General features: G+C 45.2%; 1 protein-coding gene across 2 annotated transcripts in view; it reads left to right on the top strand.

Annotated features, from left to right (window-relative positions):
- The window catches only part of fgd5a (FYVE, RhoGEF and PH domain containing 5a), a 40,390-nt gene extending 17,311 nt beyond the window's left edge, over positions 1-23,079 (top strand). The window contains exons 3-21 of one of the 2 annotated variants that reach the window (XM_079242440.1): positions 1,253-1,370; positions 3,470-3,528; positions 3,892-3,922; positions 6,125-6,276; positions 6,608-6,764; positions 10,704-10,794; positions 11,754-11,804; positions 11,935-11,993; positions 12,540-12,611; positions 13,998-14,066; positions 16,803-16,886; positions 16,990-17,069; positions 17,161-17,257; positions 17,480-17,617; positions 18,873-18,975; positions 19,058-19,194; positions 19,560-19,688; positions 19,995-20,149; positions 21,312-23,079. In XM_079242440.1, coding sequence (XP_079098566.1) covers positions 1,253-1,370; positions 3,470-3,528; positions 3,892-3,922; positions 6,125-6,276; positions 6,608-6,764; positions 10,704-10,794; positions 11,754-11,804; positions 11,935-11,993; positions 12,540-12,611; positions 13,998-14,066; positions 16,803-16,886; positions 16,990-17,069; positions 17,161-17,257; positions 17,480-17,617; positions 18,873-18,975; positions 19,058-19,194; positions 19,560-19,688; positions 19,995-20,149; positions 21,312-21,348 — 1,819 coding nt within the window. In that variant the 3' untranslated portion in view covers positions 21,349-23,079. The remainder of the gene's footprint in view (positions 1-1,252; positions 1,371-3,469; positions 3,529-3,891; positions 3,923-6,124; positions 6,277-6,607; positions 6,765-10,703; positions 10,795-11,753; positions 11,805-11,934; positions 11,994-12,539; positions 12,612-13,997; positions 14,067-16,802; positions 16,887-16,989; positions 17,070-17,160; positions 17,258-17,479; positions 17,618-18,872; positions 18,976-19,057; positions 19,195-19,559; positions 19,689-19,994; positions 20,150-21,311) is intronic. The other variant, XM_079242441.1, reaches the window with a different exon arrangement.

A 23,079-nucleotide genomic window follows, 5' to 3' on the forward strand; every position in this document is an offset into this window, starting at 1 on the left:
AGGCCGCTGTGAAGAAATTGACAAGAAGCTGTCGGATCCATTTGATTTGAATCAGATGTGTTAGAGCAGGGCAACAAAAACCTGCATGATAGTGGCCCTTCAGTCTGACACCCTGATTTAGATGGTAAAGATCACATATCAGATATCTACAATCAATCCAAACTACGAGAAGATGGCGGGGCTTAAATACGAACCGCCTGCAGCTGCAGAGTCGATCTGAAAGCATATTTACGTGTATGTCCGTCATGACACTGTGGATGACATCGTTGGTTAAACCAGCAATGAGTTTCTGTCTGAAAATCCCAACAACTTGCAATAAAATTTCCTTCAAATGTTCAGTTTTCCTGACTTTTTTTTTCTGGCACCGCAGGAACATCGAGGCGTTCAGTCTTTAGTAAACTGTCTCAGCGTCTACCTCATAGGCTGCATGGAGGATAAATGAGACCAGGTCGGAGTTTTCATGAGCCTTTGCTCTTCTGCACCATGAAGGTCATTTTTATGTTTGATGAATTTCTGCATAGTTAAAATATTCATTCAAATGGACAAAAGGAACCAAATACAGCGAGGTACACGAAGAAGTGTGGAGTGTAAAACACGACCCCTCCTTACAAAACCTCTGTAAGGTCAGGGCCGAGTGTATTTTATCAGCAATACTGTATGTTCTGTTACAGTACTAGCAGTATTGTAGTCCTTACATTCTGCGATATAAATGCTGTAAAATTCGTCAACTAGGTTACAACTGGTGCCACATCCATGTTTTCCAGCTTCCAGTTTACCTCCTGGTGATGAGAACGCTGTCAGATATACTGAATGAGTCTTAATGGACCATGGGGCATTAATAATTAGCGCAGGTTGCATTTAAAGGGATTAAATGCGAAATGACCTGCGGTTTATCCCCCTTAGGTAATACAGCATGCATGCAACGGTCCCACCTCTGCAGGAACAGACTGGGAAAGAGATTACGGTGTGCCACTGGAGGGCTCTGCAGGAGGACTGAAATGCTTAGAGACACACACAGGAAAAAGAAAAACATACGTTTAGGAGTGCTTGGTGTTTTGAGAATGTCCTTTGAGAATACGGGGGCTTTTTGCTGGAAATGTGCTGCTGGGGATTCGTGTCCTTCATGCTCCTTTGCGGTCCCACGTTGAAACATTTAATGTCATTCTTTATTGTTAATGCACTGCTTGCTAACAGGTTCTGGGATGTAAACAGACAGCGCTGCTGTAGTCATGCTGTTTTCCTCCCTTGGCAGTGCCTACACAGAACCTTTCCCAGTGAATCCCGCCTCTGCTGGGCTGTCAGCAGACGAGGACCACGGGCGAACCTCAGAGGAGGAGGAAGGGATCGGGGAGCAAGGTTATGACCGACAGGTAAGTCATGTGGTATCCTGTAGTAAACGGAAGACTCTTCTGGCCTACTCGACTCACGGAAATATGTCTGCAGAGCTTTTACCAGACGTCTGACTAGGATTTTAAAACAAACCAAGATGTGACTTTTATTTCTAAATGACACCAATAAGCAGCAAAACACAGAGACTAATTTCTCTCTTTTATGTTTATTGCTTCTTTAGATAACTATTAAAAGTGTAGAAGGATTAAATTAAAGATATAAAAAGGTGAGGTAATCTATCACCCATCAACTTGTTTTCACCCTCCTCCTGCCACGTCGTCACCTGCTTCCCCTCCACATCTGCACCCAGATGTTCACGCAGCTTTTTTATTTTTTAAACTTGCTAAATACTCTGAAGTACAGGAGCTTCATCTGATGAACCAGCTGATGAATGCGTTGCTATGGTGACGCCCGTAAGGTAGCGATGTGATGGTGATGTGCAGCCAGTCGGCATTAGAGTTCTCACTGACATGGTACAAAATAACTAAGTTCAGGTAAAGCGATTAAAACTAGAGGTGGGGAATCTAATCGAAAAATTAAAAAAAATCTGGATTTATTCCTTTAAATTTTAAAATTGATACTTTTGTTTGAAAATATCTATTTTTTTTATAAATAAAGTAATCCATCATAAAATATTTTTGCCATTTTTATTGTTTTTATTCATCTTTTTACTTGTCTTCATTGGTATGATAGCAGCAGAATGATGGTCTGGATGCTGTGTTGTTTTTTCCTGATTGAAATGAAGAAAATTGATGAGCAGAAAGTCATAATTTAAATCAAATCAATCCTAATAATTTCTCCGTTCTTTCTAGATTATAAGACTGAAGTTAATTGGGAAATTAACACCTTTTGTTATTTAAGTTTTAATGATATGAATAAAAAATCTGTTTGAATCGAGAATAAATTCTGAATCGAATGGTCACCCAGAAAATCAGAATCGAATTGAATCCCTACTAAGCAGCAGTCAGAAAACATGCAGATTTCATGCAGAGATGCACGTCCGCTTTTGGTTTGTTTCACCGCTGAATGCTGCTTCTTCATGTTTTGTGGTCCTTCTGTGTGGTATCCGCCGTGGACAAGGCAGCCAGGTGTATTAATATAATAGTGTCATAAATCAGGAGCTAAAATGACTTCAGCCGTTACGTCTCAGACAGAGTTGGGAATGTTGATTGTTTATTTTGTGTAACCTGTCGGGTGTGTACTGTATTCTATAAGATATGTCAGTTTATGTCTAATATTAAAGCAGAAATGTTGACTATCTCTACGTAATCCTCCTCTAAACGTTGTAGAAACTAATGGTTCTTCCTCTCGGTGGCGTGTTACAGCCGTGTAGACACACTTGTCCCACTTTCAGTAAGGAATAATGGTATTTATTGGATTTTCTGTCGTAAAGTGATGAGACGAGCTTTTACGTTTCCACATATTTGTGCAATAAAAGTCTGTTTTACAGTAGCTCAGCGATGGACCCCACCCGTCCTGCTGCTGTCACAGTTTCAGCATCCTCTTGTCATCACGAGACATGCCTTTCCTTGTTTTCACTCTCTTCAAAGTAGAGACAATAAATTAGAGGAAAAATGAAGGCGGAAGGGGGCAGAAACGGTTTCTTTGAACTGATGTGTTTTGTGTTTGTTATTTTCCTGGAAATGGGAGCCAGTTCGCTTTTAATGCAGAATTTTCTGAAAAGTAACAGTGAAGAAGCTGAGGAACGTCGTCGGCGGACCCTTAAATGGCCTCCGTGTTTTGCTTTGGCTCCCGTGTTTTGAGACCCACTGATTAGCCTGCAGATAAATGGGCTGTATTGTCGCCACCACTATACACACAGCCTCTCATAAATAATGCATCTGAATTTAAGTCTCCTATTTGCCAGAGCCTTGGTGTCTGCGCTGCAATGTAATGAAATAATCAGTCTTGTTTTGACAGCTGAAAACTGAAGAAAAAGTGAATTTGGTTTTTCATCAGCCTCCTTAGCGGCCGCGTCGCTGTTCCTATTAATGTTTGAGAGGCGTAAGTGCCCACTGAGAGCCTTTAAACATTAACCGTGTTCATTCATCTCCCACTCCTCTCTCTCCCTGTCACGCAGATTGATGGTCGATCTCGAGCGTTCTACATTGCCAAGGAGCTCGCCGACTCAGAGAGAGCGTGAGTACATTGTGGTTTTACTCGCGCGTGTGTTCTCCACAGCATGCCATCACCAACACCAAGCTGCATCGACATCTAAAGTATTCTTATCGTTTCCATACCTCAAGTCCTGCAGCTCCGTTCCTCGCAGCTCTATCTGTTCTGCCTCTATGCTAATTCATCAGGCTGCATGCAGAACACCTGACAGCCAATTATACAGGTGTCCTGCACACACTCAGCCATTCCTCATGCAGGTTTCTAATCAGGCATCATTTAAATAATTTAGTGGGTCATGAGGAGAAATTAACATGGTTGTTTGTGGGATTGGAAGTTTCCTTTCCTGGTAAATGTCTAATGATTTTTCCTTTTTGTGTTGTTTTGCAGACACGTCAGTGCCCTCAAGCACATCCAGGAGGTAAGAGGTCCTTTTCTGTCACATCACAAATGTGTCAAATCAGCTGAAGGGCCTATAAAAACCTTCTGAAAACAAGCTGCTGATAGGATCACATCCTGTGTGTCTGCTCCCCGGTCCCTGTCTCCGTCTCCTCCTCCTCCTCCCCCGATTTTGCAATGTTCTGTGCAGGTTTATCAGTGTTGTTGCAGCGAGATCTACTTCCTGGTCTTGACATAGTTGTCATGTTGTGTTGTGGTTTGTGCCGTAGTAGGATGATGCAACTTATGTCCAGTCATCTCACACTCAACACGCCGTTCTCAGCCAACAAATCGGAGCCCTTTGTGACCCACAGTAAGCTGGGCGTCAAATGAAGAATTTCCCGCTCAGTTGAGAGCAGACGCGATTTAAATGTGAGCTGTGGTAAATCTCTGGAGTAAGAGCATGCATCAAAGCAATCTGTTGTCTTTCCATCATTTCTAGCTGTCAAAAACATTACATCCCTGCAGAGCTGGAACAAAGGAGGTTATTTAACATATGAAATGACCTTCAGACTGCAAACACAGCAACAATAACACAATTATTCCATCCTGATTTTACTTTCCTCCACAGAAACAGTGAAAGCAGCACACATTTTTATTAAGATGATGAATAAACGTACAAATATTAAGAGCTGGACCATAAATACAGCCTGAGGTTAACAGGATTTATTCTAAGCAGCTGTTTTGTGTAATGTCTCATTTAATGTCCAGTAACTAATGTAAATATTGTACAATGGACCTGAAATCTGCCGTCTCATCATGATATGCGATTATACTGATTAGCTGCAGAGTGCCAAGTTGTTTAAAGCGTTTGATGCAAGTGGACACTGGTTGATCAGACAGACCAGTCAGCGTTCTTATGTACCACGCCAAAAATAGTTTCATTTTAAAGTGAATAACCTTCATTTCTATTCCTCTTCTTCTTTTAACGGTGATATTAAATGTTTATTCATCATGTTGTTACATAATGCGTAGTTATATTACGGGGGTCTCATTACTCCACGATGATCATAACGAAAGTGAGCGATTGAGACGGAAAATCTGCAGCAGCACATGTACAAACACACAGTCTGGGAACAAAACAAGGAGCAGCGTTAAGTGAGAGGCGCACATGAGCTATTGTTCCATTGTTTGATAAGAAATAACAAGAATACAAAGAATTTCCAGAGGCTGTCCCCACATCGGAAGGGAGGCCGTGCTCCTCTTCTAAACGACTCGCCCTGTAACGGCTTCAACATATGAGCCTCACTCTTGTTTTCTCACTCCTGACCTCTGAACTGATTCTCTGCTCAACTATGACTCAGCATCAACAGCTGATCAACCGAATGCTTAATGTTCAGTTCCGACACGCGGCGTTCTGAGTTATCCTGGCAGCAGGGTCCAGCAGAAAGCTGCTGTTCTTGTCCACTGCAGACGTTATGGATAAAACTCATTCATGTGCGTGATGAATGTTCTGAAGCGCCCAGTGTTACCACGTTATGTCAGACTGGGACGTCTCTATGTGCTTTACGTCTGTGTTTTACGCAGACTTGGATTGACGGACCTCTGACCTCTCAGAAACAACAGACACAGCAGGATGTTAGTTTGCTTCATTTCCTCACGCAGAAACTGGTTTTTCTCACACTTTATGACCATTCATCTACTTTCAGATACTTTCTGAGTTCATTTGCAGAACATAGAAATGACTTCTCCCCTGGTCACCTGATTGGGTCATCACTCATCACATTAGTCCCTTTAGTCTACGGCACTGCAGCCATTAATGCCTGTTGCACATGTTTTATGAGCGCTGAATGCGCTTCAAAGGAGCCAAATGATGGATCAGTGATTTTCTGGCCTCTTGTCTACAGAGAGAGGAGAAGTGGGGGCTTTAGTACAAAGCAGCACTGTGTCATTGGGTAAGGTCACTATGCAGCAACACCTGGTGTGCAGCGCTTGTGCAAGCAGAGCCACCTTTCCTGAATGCCTGGACGGAGCCCAAAGCGTTGAGATTATATGAAGGGAGGGTGGCAGGAAGGATGTTTAGGAGGATCTGACCTTCCTTCCATTTTTCTCTTCATTCCTCATTCCTCTGTGCTTTTCATTTCTCCCTCCCTCCCTCCTCACAACCATTTCCTTCAGTCCTTGTTTTTCCTTTCTAGCCCACACCTTTGTCTTACAAATCTCCTGTTTACCCCGTGTGATGCAGGACTTTAGGTCAGCAGTGGCTGAAGCGGTGGATGAGGAAGAGGAGCCGGTCCTGCAGGAGCAGAGGTTGAATGAGATACTGGGTGTGCTCCCTCAGGTCTACAGCCTCCACAGCAGCATCCTAACTGAGCTGGGGGAGCGGATTGGTCAGTGGTAAGGCGCTTTGCTGCTGGTTCGCTGTGGAAAATGGCTGCAATGTGCGCTTCTCATAGGTTCCTGGTGCTCCTAGACACCAGAGAGACGCTGCCGAACCTTCTTATTGTGGAGCAATTTCTTGTTTTCTTTATATGTTTTTGTATGTGATTAAAAATTACACTTCATTTCTATGCAGTGTTGATGGTTTTAAACATGTAAATAAAAACATAAAAGCATCAAAAAGACAAATTATCTGACAGATTTTTAGAGCTCTGGGGATTTTTGGATCGACTCCATCTGTACTTTAATTGTTTAATGAAAAGGAACTTAATTCTTTTTTTCTGTGAAGGGAGGACAGCCAGAAGATGGTTGACGTCTTCTTGTGTCGTCGTGGCGACTTTGAGCTGTTTGACACTTACATCAGCGAGTACGACCGCAGCATGTCGTTACTGGAGGAGAGCTGCAGGAGCAACCAGGCCTTCGCCAGCATCGTCAAGAAATTTGAGGTGAGAGGGTCTCCTGCCAAGACTTCTTCTCTGGTTTTGTTATTGGAGCGCTGGAAGTGAGTTAGAACAGAGTGTTTCATTATTATAAGGATCCTCCTGAAGATGGAGGAAGCCACTGTCACACATTAAAATCTCAGGTTCTCTCTCCATGTTTGTGGAGGGAAAGAAAAACCTTGTGGGCGTTTGGAGAGCAGAGATCAGACCTGCTATTTCCCCCGACACACTCAGCACATCTCGATTTTTGTCCCCCAGCTTCCACTGGGAGAAAACGGCCTTTCTAAACCCTTCAAATCTTCATTCTGCTCCTCCTCATGGGCCTTTCTACCCTCATGCTTGCATGTTTTATACCAAACTAATAAGTACCCATTCTTTGCCAAGCATAAATCCCTTTTCCTGCTTTAGTTTCTGGAAGAGACAGAGGTGGGATTCGGGTGAAGCAAAGGCTCGACTCAAAACCGTCACAGATGTCAACAAATTATGTTCCTGGTCACTTAATCAGTTCTTTCTACCTGAAACGGAACATGTGCTGATAATATAAATACCTTCTAACTAATAATGAGCTTCATCCTGATCAATACCAGTATTAGAAACAGAACGAGGCTAATGAGCCACCGTGAAAAGAATCAACCAGATGGGATTTTAATGATTCCCTAACATGTCACGTACTTCATATCCGTGTCCGTGTGCTGCTTACATTAACGTTTCTGGTTCCAGCACCTTTCTAGCAGAATGCATGCCAGTTCACCAGCTCCACGCTGTACGCTGACTCGCTCTGAGTGTCTGACACACTCGTTCCAGCGCTTCCAGTTTGATAAGAAAAGCGAACGGACAAGCCACCAACTGTCCCAGCTCATGAATATTCATTAACAGCTGTGTCTTCCCAGAAAACCTTCGCTCCAGCGCTGGCCTTTGCCACCCTACAGCTTGTTCCACGCTTGGAAACGTTTAGCTCTCCATGGCCCAGTTCTCTTTTAATTGCAAGAAATTGATATAAACATCTTTTATGGCATCATAAAGCAGAAACAGTCACCTGCAGCAGCTGTGAGTGGTTTATTTCACCAACAAATGACTAGATTTGTTTCCCCTCTTTACTTTTTATTGTGACTCATCATCGAAACGCATATTCAGTCGTGGCTTTCTGCTCCGCTGGCAGACCCTCTGCACACAGTCGTTGTGTTTCAAAGACTGCATAGTGGCCTTGTAGTTGTGGGTCTGTCCGTCCCACTTCCCAACACCAGGCTGTTACGTGAGCATGATGGATGTCCTGCTGTTTTTAAAGTACTGCTTTGGGAGGTGAATGGTGTGTGTGTGTGTGTGTGTGTGTGTGTGACCTCACTGTAATGAGCCAAAAGGAGGGCTGAGGGGGAGCAAATATGGTGTGTAGGTCACATAAGATACCGTATAGCTTCCAGTGAGCGTGCTCACGGTCATTTATCTGTGAGTGCGGCTGATGTGTTGAAGGAGGTAAAAATGCAAAGCCACCGTCAGGCTCAGATGTTTTCTCCTCGTTCCTTTCCTCCCTCAACACCCCTTTCCCTCCCGTTTTCTTGTTCGCTTACCTTTTACCACTCCCAGCCAAAGTCCTGCGGTGTAAGTGGTTGTAATTTCATTGTGGATGTGGTGATGACAGTGATGAAGTAGCCACAGACCCTGATCAGATCAGAGCTCGACCCTTACAGGATTACAGCCTCCTCTCAACAGCCACTTGCCTGTTTGCTGCTCCATCTATAAACATGGTCCAGCGCAGCAGTGTGTGTGTGTGTGTGTGTGTGTGTGTGTGTGTGTGTGTGTGTGTGTGTGTGTGTGTGTGTGTGTGTGTGTGTGTGTGAACCCTGTGCATCTTTGTCTGATTGTTTTGCAGGGGTACACACAGATTGTTTGGATCCTAGGAAACTATGGTTTATGAAATCTCTTTCCAAAACACTTCAGTTTGGATTTATATTCATGTGGCTGTGTGAGAAGCCCAGGAGGAGGCTGTGCAGCAGGAGGAGGCTGTGCAGCAGCAGGAGGAGGCTGTGCAGCAGGAGGAGGAGGCTGTGCAGCAGCAGGAGGAGGCTGTGCAGCAGGAGGAGGAGGCTGTGCAGCAGCAGGAGGAGGCTGTGCAGCAGCAGGAGGAGGCTGTGCAGCAGCAGGAGGAGGCTGTGTAGCAGGAGGAGGAGGCTGTGCAGCAGCAGGAGGAGGCTGTGCAGCAGCAGGAGGAGGCTGTGTAGCAGGAGGAGGCTGTGCAGCAGCAGGAGGAGGCTGTGTAGCAGGAGGAGGCTGTGCAGCAGCAGGAGGAGGCTGTGCAGCAGCAGGAGGAGGCTGTGAAGCAGGAGGAGGAGGCTGTGTAGCAGGAGGAGGCTGTGCAGCAGCAGGAGGAGGCTGTGTAGCAGGAGGAGGCTGTGCAGCAGCAGGAGGAGGAGGAGGAGGCTGTGCAGCAGGAGGAGGAGGAGGAGGCTGTGCAGCAGGAGGAGGAGGCTGTGCAGCAGGAGGAGGAGGAGGCTGTGCAGCAGGAGGAGGAGGAGGCTGTGCAGCAGGAGGAGGAGGCTGTGCAGCAGCAGGAGGAGGAGGAGGAGGAGGCTGTGCAGCAGCAGGAGGAGGAGGAGGAGGAGGCTGTGCAGCAGGAGGAGGAGGAGGCTGTGCAGCAGGAGGAGGAGGAGGCTGTGCAGCAGGAGGAGGAGGCTGTGAAGCAGGAGGAGGAGGCTGTGCAGCAGGAGGAGGAGGCTGTGCAGCAGGAGGAGGAGGAGGAGGAGGCTGTGCAGCAGCAGGAGGAGGAGGAGGAGGAGGCTGTGCAGCAGGAGGAGGAGGAGGAGGAGGCTGTGCAGCAGGTGGAGGCTGTGCAGCAGCAGGAGGAGGAGGAGGAGGAGGCTGTGCAGCAGGAGGAGGAGGAGGAGGAGGCTGTGCAGCAGGTGGACACATAGAGCGATAGAGGAGGAGAGCGATGGAGGGAATTTCTTGTAAAGGCAGCTGGGCAATGAGGCAGACAGAAGCTAATTAGAGAAGCAGCCTCCTTTACAACTCCCCAATTAGATCGGGTGTGTGTGTGCAGGCTGCAAATCAGCTGGCCGTGACAGAGTGTGAGAGGTGTATTTGTTTGTCCGTGCGTGTGCGTGCCTGTGTTTATCTCCCAGCACACACTCTTTCTTTTCTCCTTCTCCATTTAGCTCACTCACTCAAACAAAACCAACTCTAATTACCAGCTATGGAAAGCCACTTCCTCTGAACAAGTGTCAATTGGATGACAATTTACAGGCGACACTCGAGGAGAGCGGAAAACAAGCAGGCTTCATAATGGGGAGCTGCTTATTATTGTAGTCAAGGCGCGATGAGGAAGTCAGGTGAAAGGAGGAGACAGAGGAAGGATGAGAGTTGCTGCTGAGGAGAAAAAACCAGCAAAGCTCCGTTTTAGTTACCTTTAACAGCATTTCAGCCTCGGTGTGAGTCTGCACGTGTGTGAACGATGCTTCATCAACACATTCTACAGATGAGCGTCTGTGTGTCTGTCTGGTGTAAATAACACAAACATGTTGTTTCCTGCAGACTTCTATCTGCACCTCTAATGAACAAATGCACTTCATAAGATTAGGATGGAGTGTGTGTACATGTGTGTGTGCATGAATCCCAGACTGCGACTCCTCCGCTCAGGGCATAAATACCCGTCAGAAGCAATTAGATCTGGATTGATTTTCTAAAGCTCTGGTTGATAGTGCCAATGCCCGTCCCCTTTCACCTGCAAATGACTGCACCAGCAGAAGAATGGGACGCGTCCTGGTTTTTGTCTGCATGAAGGTCACCCTGACACACAGAGATTCCTTGGCTGCTCTTGACCTTGACATGCAGTGTGGAGCAGAAACAACTACATGAACCTTCACAAACTGGCTTTAAAAGTCAAACAGCTGTTTTTCAGAGATGTAATGTGTGTGTTTATGTGTGTGTTTGTGTGTGTGTGTGTGTGTGCAGACAAGAGGCCCAGAAGGAACTGAAATCCCAATGAAGCACCAGCTGCTACAGGTTGTAGTGAGAGTACTTCAGTATCGAATGCTACTCACAGGTAAGAAATGCAACTTTATCTATAACACACTTTACAAACAACCAAGTCGACCAAAATTCTACAAACTGTTGGAATAAAGAGCATATGAAGGGCATTAACCCTCTGGGGACCAAGAGTATTTCAGCGAAATAAACCTCTCCTGACTTTTTTTTAGTTTAAATGCTGATAAACACCACCTTTCAATGCCCCATAATGTCCTATACCTTGGTTTTTTTTTTTTTTTTTTAACTGAAATATCATAAACTGCTATGTAAATGAGGCTCATTTGCTTGAAATAAAGAGTATTATAATAAACAGTATGATAAATAAATAGGCGAAAATTAGAATATCACACTTTATTCCAAAAATAAAGAGACATCATCGGCTCTGATTGGACAAACACGCGTCATGTGCCAAAGACAAAGCCTCTGATTGGAACACCTATTTTGACACAACACTGTATCACCTATGAATGTGCTACAGTGATGCCGGAACTACCGTCTGAAAGCCCAGAGTCTCCCGATTAAGAGGGGAAAAAAGCAAGTTTCTTTCTTTTATGGTTCGAAAGCTATGCTGGATTAAACACAACATGGTCCCTGGCATCGCCGACGATGCCGGTGTCCCCAGAGTGTTAAAACATCTGAAAGACATCCATCCATCTGTCCATTTCCTGAACCGCTGATTCCAGTTCATGGTCACGGGACGCTGCAGCCGATCCCAGCAGTCATCCAGCGTTTAAAATACAGTTAAATAAAATAAATCAAATCATCTGTGCAAAAGGCTGAGATGAGCAGATGGGTTTTAAGCAGAGATTTTACAGACTCGGAGGATTCGCTGCTGCTTTACGTCCTCGTCTGCACAGGAACCCGTTTGGCTCATTAGTAGTTGATCCTCAGAGTGCACCACATGCGCGTGGATAAGTACGGTTCAGACAACAATCTCATCATTTTCACTTGTATTTTTATGTCTTTGTTCTCCAGATTACCTGAACAACCTCTCTCCTGACTCTAAGGAGTATGAGGACACTCAGGGTGAGTCCAACTAAACGTTTTATCCGTGATGTCATATGGGCTCGCCGGGGTCCAGTCGTCGCATCACAGCCAACGACTTGCAGCTTTTTTCATTCAAGTTCTCCATGTTGTGTTTCTGTTTGTGTTGCAGCTGCCTTGGTGATGGTGTCCGAGGTGGCGGACCAGGCCAATGACAATCTGAAACAAGGGGTGAGTTTTCTGACTGAATACACCCCATGTTTTAGGTTTAGCTCGAGCTTTTCCTTCTCTACACGGCCTGAAAGAGCAATTCTCCGGCTCGCTATAAATCCCTCCTCTGACAGCTCACAGTGAAGGAGAAGTCTATCCCTTTTGGCGATTAACACAAGGCGAGGCGCGAGGAGAAATGATGTCATCAGAAAGCCCCAGGTGTGCCGTTACAAAGGGACCAGTGTGAGGGTGGACATGACTTACACTTCCCTACAAACATGAGCAGTTCATGGAGATAATACACACACGCTCTGCTCGTGTCTCTCACTGCCAAACTCCCTGATGTCTCTTTGGCTCGCTTCCCCGCTTTATCAGATTGGTTTTCTTCTTCTGTGAACAGACACAAGCAAGCGGAGTGACAGTGGAAACACAGAGTCCTTCTGTCTCTTCTCCCCATCCACCTTTCAGAGTCACGTCTTTCATTCACAAACAGGATGAGTTCCATGTCGCCGCTTGCGTCCAGCTCCAGAAAAGTTCTCTCATCGCTTTGCTTCCTTCCTCCTGCAGGAGAACTTGTTGCGTCTGGTCCACATCGAGTACAGCATGAAGGGGAAGAAGGACCTCCTGAAGCCTGGAAGGGTGAGCATCGTCACGCGGACAAGGTTTCACTGAGAAGCAATTCAATTCAATTCAGCTTTATTTGTACAGCGCCACTTCACAACAATGTTGTCTCAGGACACTTTACATACACATCATTTCAGGCCAGTTCATACATATCCTATAATAGAAACCAACTGATTGCATCGAGTCATGACTTGGATCCAATCCCCCATCCTGAGCTGCACGAGGCGACAGTGGGAAGGAAAAAACTCCCCTTCAACAGGAAGAAAACCTCCGGCAGAACCCGGCTCAGGGAGGGCAGCCATCTGCCTCCACTGGTTGGGGTGGAGACGACAGGAAAGACAGATCAACATGTACAACTGCACTTATTCAGGAAGACCTGCGGAAAAAAGGAGAAATAACGTAGAGACGGCCATATTGGCATATATTTATACATTAATATATTAGAGAAATAGAACGAGGTACTTCTCAGTACATCAGGTAACATCCCCATTGCTACATAAGTAATGGATGGCTAGACTACCCATAACTATAAGAGCAATGAGCAGAACCTGGACAGTTGGGTCCCGTACATGCAGACTCCAACTCAGGAGATGCTCATATCCTAACTATAAGAATCATGGAAAAGGAAGGTTTTCAGCTCCATCTTAAAGGTGTGGAGGGAGTCTGCCTCCCAAACCCACGGTGGGAGCTGGTTCCATAAGAGAGGAGCCTGATAGCTAAAGGCCCTTCCTCCCATAGGACTCTTTGAGACTCTGGGAACCACCAGTAAACCTGCAGTCTGAGAGCCAAGTGCTCTATTTGGAATTTATGGAACTATAAGATCTTTTATGTACAATGGAGCTTGGTCATGAAGAGCTTTATATGTGAGGAGAAGAATTTTAAACTTTATCCTGGATTTAACAGGGAGCCAGTGTAGAGAGGCTAAAACTGGTGAAACATGATCTCTCCTGCTAGTCCTCATCAGAACCCTCGCTGCAGCATTTTGGATCAGATGGAGACTTTTCTCAGCAGAGCAACGCCTTGCTCTCCAACATCCATCCTTTCAGCTCAAACACGAATCTGTGGATGTTTCCAAACGAATTTCTCCCACTTCAAATAAATAAACGTTCTCTGATAAGTCACCATCTTTCTTTAGCTTATTGTATTAATTCCTGACTTAATTTATTTCTTAACTTAATGCCCTTTTCATTCCGATACGCCGGCGTACCGCTGGGTCAGCGGCGACCCGATGGGAATGGAGGGGTGTTAAAGGTTTTTTTCTGTTTCACTGACATATTTCTTACATTACTGTAGTAAGTTGTTTGGAACTGATGCATTAACATGTTCCTAATTACACACACACACACACACACACACACAAAAAGAGTTTTGTTAAAACTTAAATGTTGTTTTTGTTGACAGATTTTTGTGAAAGAGGGCACGCTCATGAAGGTCTCAAGGAAAAGCAGACAGCCGCGACACTTGTTTCTGGTAATATTTCCCTGTTTTTACATTTTCACACCACAACATCATGGCATTAAACATTTAAATGTTTTTTATCTTTTTATTCAAATTTTAAATGAGAATATTTTACCTGTAAAATACTAATAAAGCTTATAGTAAAGGAGAAATGAGAGGAAAATTGATATAAACCTGGTTTTCTTCAAATGTTAAGCATTTAAGAAAAAATGGGGAGAAATTTTTTTAAAAAAAGTGTTTTAATAAATACTTTAACAAAAAAAAGGTTAAAAAAAAAAAAAAAAATTCAAAAATCATTTTTGGATATTTAGCTTTTGTTACCGTGTCAAACTATTATGCTGAATTATAATATTATTATTTTGTCCACTAAGACCAGATTGTGTTTTTTACCACAACGTGATGGAAACTGTGTGTATTTATTGTGAAACTTGTGAAGTTGAAGGGTTAAAAGAAACTTGGGAGGCTAAAAAGACACATCCTTTGGCAAAGGAACATCATTTGTCCGTGCTTCACGTTAGAAAAACGCTGCCTAACCAGCTGAAGTCGCTGGTTGCTAAGGACATCTGGTGTCACATCGCAGCCGCTGCATTCATGTTCGCTGAAATGACAAGACAGCAAAGTCTCACATGCAGAGAGCAAAATGATCAATTCCACTGATGCCAAAAACACAGAATCTCAGAATTCATTATAAACATCTTTGTTTTCCCACAACAAATAACTGGAGGAGATTTTTCCAGTTTGAACACCTTTATTTGTATTTTTCTTGTCATTTTTCAGCCAATAAAATAAATTGCTTTGGGATCCGAACTCCTGCCTGGAGCTGAAGCCCAGCAGGTTTTTAAGCATGAAATGAGACGACGTTGTTTGTTTACAAGACAAACAGGATGTGTTAACTTCATCATACCATATGAAATGGTTTGTTCCAGAACAGCTGGAGCTCATTTAGAGGAATAAGAGAAAAAACACATGGAAATTCACGCTGATGTTTTCCATTCATCTCCAACATGTTCAACAAATCAGCTTTTATAAACTTTGTCAGAGTTGAAGATCAGCTTCAGCAGATTTGGACAAAGACTGATCCACCTGCGAGCTGATGGATACGTGAGCGCCTGCAGACAGAGTGACGCACCTGCCGGGTTGTTTCAGCTAAAGTGAACATAAAGGCGCCGTGGTGTGAAAGAAATAAAGAGGAATGTGGGTGGGGGCAGGTGAGGTTAGGGGTGGAGGGGCACGAGGCCAAGGCTGTAAGACCTCCACTGAGCACCGCACCCTTCCAGCAAGGGCCTCCCTCTCCACTCTTCTCCTCTCAGAGCTTGTTTTCGAGGGCCGCGCTTCCTTACAGGATGTTTGGCGTGGGTCCCTGGATGCCGGCTTCCTGTGTACTGGGAGGGGACTGACAGCAAAGTGAAGGCCAGACACCCTGGAGAATGCAGGGAGGAGGTGGCAGAGCTGGGGCGGGGGTGTTACACAAACACATAACGTGAAACAGAGAAGCCCACTCCATTGTTTCATGTGTCTCATGTTAAGAATTATGTCTGAGCTTCATGTGTGCAGTAGCAGCATTTAATCCATGTGTAACAGCACGGAGATGTTCCGGATTTTTCCTCCTCTCCATCAGTCTGTCATCTCTCTCTAAACAGGATTACACATCAACAATACAAATAACAAACAAAAGAGGCTGCTGGTTGATCATGCAGGACGTTATGTCCATAAAACCATTTTCTCCCTGGAAGGAGACGGCAGGAGGTGGGGCGGCTGTTATTTATCCACTTTGAAGAAAAGAGAATCTGAACAGTGAAGATGAAAAAGCATCATTCACCTCAACGGCAGAGAAGCTGCAAGCATGTCGCCTGTAACCTGGGACAGAGAAGCAAGCTGAAAGAAAGATGGATATGTGGACAGCATCAAGCAGAAGGTCAGAGTGAGTGAAAGGCAGGGGAAGAAGGTGAAGGAGGAAATGCCTCTTTCAGCGGCATTACGGGGTGGCGTGCACGTCTCCCCTCTTTCCTCTGCTGGCTTTCTGTATGAAGACTCTGTGGGTGCAGCGGGCGGACCGCGGCGGCTGCAGCCCAGAAGTCGTGCAGGCGGGCTCGACTTGGCCAACATGCTTTGTTTTGTCTCCAGCCAGTCAGCCAAAGAAAAGTTTACTGGGACTGTTTGTGTTGTTGTTGTGGTTAAGGTGGCTGGTTCCACCCAGAACTGGATCTGGGTGAAGCCTGAGAAGGCTGTGCGGTGAGAGGAGGCCTGCAGTCCGGGGCAGGGTGGAGAATTCCTGGATGCTGCTTGTACTGCCCCAGCGGATGTTTAGAGCACACATTAGGTGTGACCAATGATGTCATTTCTTTTGTCTCTGTTATGAAATACCTTTTGAAACACAATGGACCCTCCGTGTGTTCAGGGGATTACAATACATTTATTCTCACATGCAAATAAACACGTTTTACGGTATGTCTGGTTTTCTTCTGGGCACACATGGGAATTCTGCCTTGACAGGATGCACAGACTTGTGTGTGTGCTGGGAAAAGACACCAATCTTTAAGTGTTTGAGCTTTTAATGTGTCCTTAGATGCATCTTCAGGGTAACACTGCCTCCTTGTGTTTATTAGAGATATTACATGCTAAATAACCAGCTAAAGGAAGCTCCCCCCCCCCCCCCCCAAACTCTTGTATTTATCCTTCTAGTCGGAATATTGTGGATAGTTTGTAATTAATATTTGTGTATATATGTGTGTGTATGTTCTTCTTCAGATGAATGACATAATGCTGTACACCTACCCTCAGCAGGATGGGAAATACAGGCTTAAAAACACCCTGTCCCTGTCAGGCATGAAGGTGTGTGAACTGACCTTCTCTACAAAGTCTAGTCTAACTTAAAGGGATTTTTCTTTGTTTGTTTTTAACTAATCTGTGATGTGTTCTTGTACCTCACACTCAGGTGAACAAACCTGTGCTGGACAACGTGCAGAACTGCCTGAGGATTGAGGTTTCTGACATCACCATTACGCTCTCCGCCAGGTGAGCAGCAGAACAGAAGAGCAGCTCTATGTCAGATATCTGAAGGTGTTTCTGGACCTGGAGTTGTGATGATGTTTGTGTTTGTCTCCAGCTCGGTTGGAGAACGGGAGGACTGGTTCCACACTTTGAGTCGAGCCATTGCGGACCATGCTGCCGGACTCTGCACATTCGGCGGACCCTGCAGTGAGGTACGACCTCAGCATGGTGACACCATGTGACTCATCATGTTGTCTTTCACCTGCATGGCTGAACAGTCGCCTTCTACATCTTGGTTCCTTTTTTTATTTTTACTGCAGTTAATAATTATTTTAGTTCTGAAACGATAAGCTTGCTGTGAAATGCGTCAACACTTTTAACATGAGTGGAAGTAACATGAACAGGTTTGACGGCCGCCTTTCGTGTCCCGACAGGCCCGTGAGAAACTGTGGATGGCCCTGGGCGAAGCGGCTCCCGTGCTGGTGCCAGTTTCTCATGTGATGATGTGCATGAACTGTACCTCTGACTTCAGCCTCACGCTCAGACGGCATCACTGTAACGCCTGTGGCAAGGTCAGACGCGCCGCTGCTTTTATTTTATTTTATCTAAGAGCTTCCAGGAGCTGTCATAGAGCAGGGAGCTGCAGGCCGTGTGCTCCTGAGCTGCATGCTCCTCTTCAACCCTTCTGCACTGACTCGAGAAGAAAAGCAGAGCAGTGCTGGTTTATTAGTAAACAGAGACATTAGTAAATGACTAAACAGCGATCTCCAGAGGAAACACGCAACATTTGCTGGACATGTGTGGAAAAATCTGTTTCAGTCTCGTCCCCAAACGGAGCTCTGCTGCAGGCTTTCTGGAAATTCAGGAGGTAGAAAGCTGCAGAAAGACTTTCACACGTGGAGAATGCACAAAAATAATTCATTAAAATATCAGAGCATCTGTGGCTGGACTTTAAAACAACAAAGTTATCAGAACATTAGAGACATTTATTTATTTAATACAGAGACAACATGTCTGTCAATACGCCAGAGTTAGCCAGAAGGCTATTTTTCATCTGCAGACAGATGTTAAAAGTCACCCTAGAAGAAGAAGGCAAGTTTATTTGTCTAGCACCTTTCATGTACAAGACAATTCAAAGTGCTTTACATGAAACATCAAAAGCATTACAGAAAAAAGCATAAAAGAAAATACAAATAACAAAATCATAATAAAATCATAAATTATATTAAAATAATTAAAAGCAGAATTGAGTAAAAGTTACTGTGCAGATGTCATGCATAGGCGCATGAGAAAAGGAATGTTTTTAACCTGGATTTAAAAGTTTCTACATTTGGTGAAAGTTTAATAAAGACAATATTACTATAGTACATTTAGTAAAAGTAACATTTACGCTAAAAGTACATCAGCAACATCTGCAGTCTGTCGAGAACCGTTAAAATAACAAAGTCAGCATCAGCTGTTGTGCAGAAATATGACCTGGTGGTGCAGGTTCAGCATTTTCTGTTAAACTTAATCAAATTAATCAAATGTTTCCAGTTTTCTTCTTATTTTGAAGTTTTGCAGAACATCTTTTTCATATAAAAGTTGATCCAAAAGCTTGTTGTCAAGTTCTACACAATGAGTCAGGTGCGTTGAAGCAGGGAAGCATCTATTGCAGTGTGGTGGCCCCTCAAGGACCAGAGCTTCAGGTTCCTGGTTCTGCAGCTTCTAACTGTGTTCATTCAGCGGGACGGGGGGTAAAAAGGTCTGTCACAGACGATGAGCAGCCGAACTGTGTTGGAGATGATGCCACATCAAGCCCACGATGCATCTCGTCCCTCTGATCAGGTGGTGTGTCGAGCTTGTTCAAGAAACAGATACCCTCTGAAGTACCTCAAAGACAGAGTGGCCAAAGTGTGCGACCGCTGCTACGTAGAGCTCAGGAAAAGAGGTGAATCCAGCTTTTCCACGAGCCGGTCGAATCAAAACGCAGACAAACCTGCAGTTCTTTCATTGTTTTTGTTTTTCTGTAGGCGGCAGCGTTTCAGGGGCGTGCGGCAGCTCCAGCCCTCGGACGAACCGGGCCAGTCGTCCCCTCTCTGCCGTCTTCCAGAGTCTGCAGCCGCCGAGTCTGTGGAAATCCAGAAAGAGCAGCTCCAATCTCAGCCAGGTAGGCGCGACTCGTTCAGGATGGAAACGTCACAGAATGCAGCATAAACCTGCCTGCAGGCTGAAACACACTGGATTGTTTGGCCCAGTAAGAAATAACATTCCCTGACCGGGAATCGAACCCGGGCCGCGGCGGTGAGAGCGCCGAATCCTAACTACTAGACCACCAGGGAGCTGCAAGGCTGAGGTTTGCATTGAAATGTGAGGAATGTCTGACAGCTGAGCGGCGCACAGCAGCTGCTGATGTTCTGCCTTCAGGCGGGGAATGATCCCAGCGACCTCGTCTTGCCGTCCTCCAACACACACCCGACGTCATGCAGCCGCATTTTCTGTCCTTCTGGTCACGTCTGTGTGCGGTGATTCCAGGTGGCGCTCGGCGTGGAGGGCTCCACCATGAGCGGAAGCCTGCAGCGTCGCAAGAAGAGCAAGAGAAGGTGGAAAAGACTCTGGTTCCTCCTCAAAGATAAGGTGCTCTACACCTTCACAGCCCCTGAGGTGAGGGGGCACAGAGTCTCCCGCACCCGCCCCAGAACACTCACACCTTCATCTTCATCATCATCATCTCATTAACATGCAAGAAGAGATGCAATTCTTCACAGCCGTCATCCATCCCTCTTCATATCTGGCAACATCTCATGCTTCCACCATTTCCAGGCTTTTCCAGCTTCATGGACAGAACAGTAACTCAGGGATTCTCTGTGCTCTCTCTCGCCCTGTTCGCAGCTGTTCCTGAATCATAAAACATTCTCCACGCTCCTGCTGGTTTCATGGTTGGCTTTAATGGTTCTCTTGTGTCTTCAGGAGAAAGTGGCCTCAGAAAGTCTACCTCTGCAGGGCTTCACCGTGAAGCTGACGGAAAGGTCGGAGGGAGAGGAAAGCACCAATGTCTTTCATTTGTACCACAAGAAGACGCTCTACTACAGCTTCAGAGCTGACGACCAGCACGCAGCGCGCAGGTCAGTCCCGTCTGAAGCCATAAGGAAGTTCCCTGACCGGGAATCGAACCCGGGCCGCGGCGGTGAGAGCGCCGAATCCTGACCACTAGACCACCAGGGAGCCACCAGCTGATGCTTCCGGTGTGTGGAAGAGCCGTAAGGCCGCTGATGAGTTTCAGCAGACCTGCAGGTTTCTGGAGTCTGGTCCACATGTGAGGAGCAGAAAAACTGAACTCTGCCTCTCCAGGTCCAGTTCTGGTTCTGGGACCAGATCCTGTTGGTTCAGAACAAACCAGAAGATCCTTAATGGATTCAGTTCCAACAGCAGCCTTTGGAAGCCAGACTACAGATCTGAGGACTGGACTTATATGATCCAGTTTCCTGGTCTTAGCCAGGTCTGGATCAGCAGCGTTCTGGACTAACCGCAGCTGTCTGATGGACTTTAGGGAGACCTGGTCTGCTAAAGTCTGGCTCCTTTAGTCCTCCACATGTTCTCTGTGTGATGAAAGGCGACTTCACGTTGTCTTGATGTGATGCTAAAGTCCAGGTCTGAGTCCAGGACTAGACCAAGACCTCTGACATGTGAGGAAACTGTCGCACATCCAGTCTGAGCTCAGACAGCTGAAGGCATGTAGTTCTGAAAAACCAGTTCCCTGACTGGGAATCAAACTCAGACCGTGGCACCGAGCCCTGACCACTGGACCACCAGGGGGCCAGGAGGAGGTCCTGCTGGTACGCTGAGAGCCGGCAGAGAGCTCAGGGTGTCCCGTAGAGATGCTGCACCACAGAAAGCCTGTTTTACAGGGAAAACGATGCGGTACGGGTTTCTGGCAGGACCCTCTACTGCGAAGCCAAGCAGGAGTTTTGGTTTGGACAGAGGTCTCTCTGTGTGTGGGGGGGGGGGGGTGCATGCTCTCCCTGTGTATGCACAGCGCCCCCCCCCCCACAAGACCTGCACGTAAACTGATCACTTTTTACATCTTTGGATAAAAGAATCTGCCAAACGACTGGAGGAAACAAAGTTTTTACAGAGTTTGGTCATTTTTTCTGAGGATCTCCAGGAGTTGTTTTATATTTCCATGAAGAAGAAGAAGAACCTCATGTAGTATGAAGGTGTACCTGTTGTATCTCTTAGTAATTCATGCCCTCATATAAAATCTCCTGTTGCCTGACTGTGTTTCAGATGGGTCAACGCCATGGAGGAGGCTACGGTTTTATAGCACCCGCTCACCCCCCACCATACTCCTCTGGAGCACAACTAAACTACCTGCTGCAAACTTCCCGTGGTTCGGATTCCTCACATCTGGCCTGCAAGGAGCAAACCATCAGTGGACTGAAGTCGAGGCTGCCGTCTTGTGTCAGGAAGGTCGGGGGGGGGGGGACGAGAAACAGAAACATCATAAAATTCCTGCATGAAGACTCTTTAGTTCCCTACGACATGATCTCACACAGCAGCCTTCTCTTCTCACAAGCGGCTTGGATAAATCTGGACTTTTTACTGTTTTACCTTCGATGTGTTTTTATTAATGTCAAATCAATAAGTTGATCAGCAACTGAGAAATTCAGATTTGTACATGTGAGATTTGCACCAAAACCTTTTCAGAACTGTAGAAATAATTTGATCTGTGAATGAAAAAGTCATTTTATGAGCAGATTTAATGTTTTTTTCCCTCCACAATCATGTTGTGCACATGTGCAAACCGTCTTTTCCATTTGCTGGTCATGCAGAGAGACTTTTGGGCTCATGTGGAGACAATTTTCTCTCTTTTCTGTCTTTTACTACTGACTTTTTCACCCGTATTTTGTTCTGCAGGAGCAAATCACGTCACATTCTTTGCAGCAAAGCATGAAACTGTCGGCGTTGCTTGGCAACAATATGATGATGCTTTTGAGGAGCGCATCTTGGAAGAAGGGGAAACTGTTTGCCACCGTTTTATGGATGTGAGGTTTTCTGAATATATGTTGTGAAGTATAAACTGCAGATTCTGAAGTCAGATATATGATTTATTTGTATAGAAACGGTGTTACATGATGCTCTGCGTAAATGTTCATGTTAATCATCTTTGTATGTGAACATTATATCTCTTTTACTCTTGAATTTAACCTGTAAAATGCCCCCCCCCCTCCAGCATGCCAGTTGCTCAGCAGCATTTCTTTATCAGTGGACACTTTCAGAGACATTTTCTACTTCGCTCTGTGTGTTTTTAAATCTTTTCATATTTGCCATGCTGTTCAGAAGTGCCAATTTCTGTCCTCCAGTTGAATGCAGTGCAGTTTGCAGTTAATGATGAATGTGCCTGAAATGAAATTGTACTCCTTGTTCTTTATGTTATCACAGTACTGTATGCATAGACCTGTCCTTTCATGCCTCTTTCTTCTCAGCTACATGCTGTACTCTAATACGATCATAAACTGCTTAGTTACTCTCCGGAAACATAAGAATATAGTATTGTGACATTTTTTAATTGCCATTTTTCTTGATGTAAATGTGCTGCCTGACTAAAACACTGGAATTTCATTCATTTTTTCCTCCTCTGTCATATTCAGACAGGTTAAAGGATCAGCTTAAAGCCGTTATGGCTTCTCTTCAGAATGCAGCTGTTCTGCACACCAGTACTTTTCTACCCGTTTCCTGTAATTCACACCTACGGCGTTATTATTATTATACATTGTACTTCAGCCCTGGAGTACATTGTAAATGTTTGTGTACATAGATGCATATTAAGAATAAACAGCTCATAAAAAGTTTACTGGTGAACGTTCCCAGTGTTGAGCTGCCAAACACTCACATCTGTTTCTTTCTCAAAACATTAAAAACTGAACTGAAAACCATTATTTAACCTGATAAACATGTCTGCAAGTTGGGTTTTTAATGTTTCATGGCTTATCGTGACTGAAATCAGGCATCAGGGCTTAAATGTTTTAAAAAATGGAGCAACTATTGAGTATTT

Source organism: Telmatherina bonti, assembly GCF_933228915.1.
Source record: "Telmatherina bonti genome assembly, chromosome: 6".
Taxonomy (NCBI): domain Eukaryota; kingdom Metazoa; phylum Chordata; class Actinopteri; order Atheriniformes; family Telmatherinidae; genus Telmatherina; species Telmatherina bonti.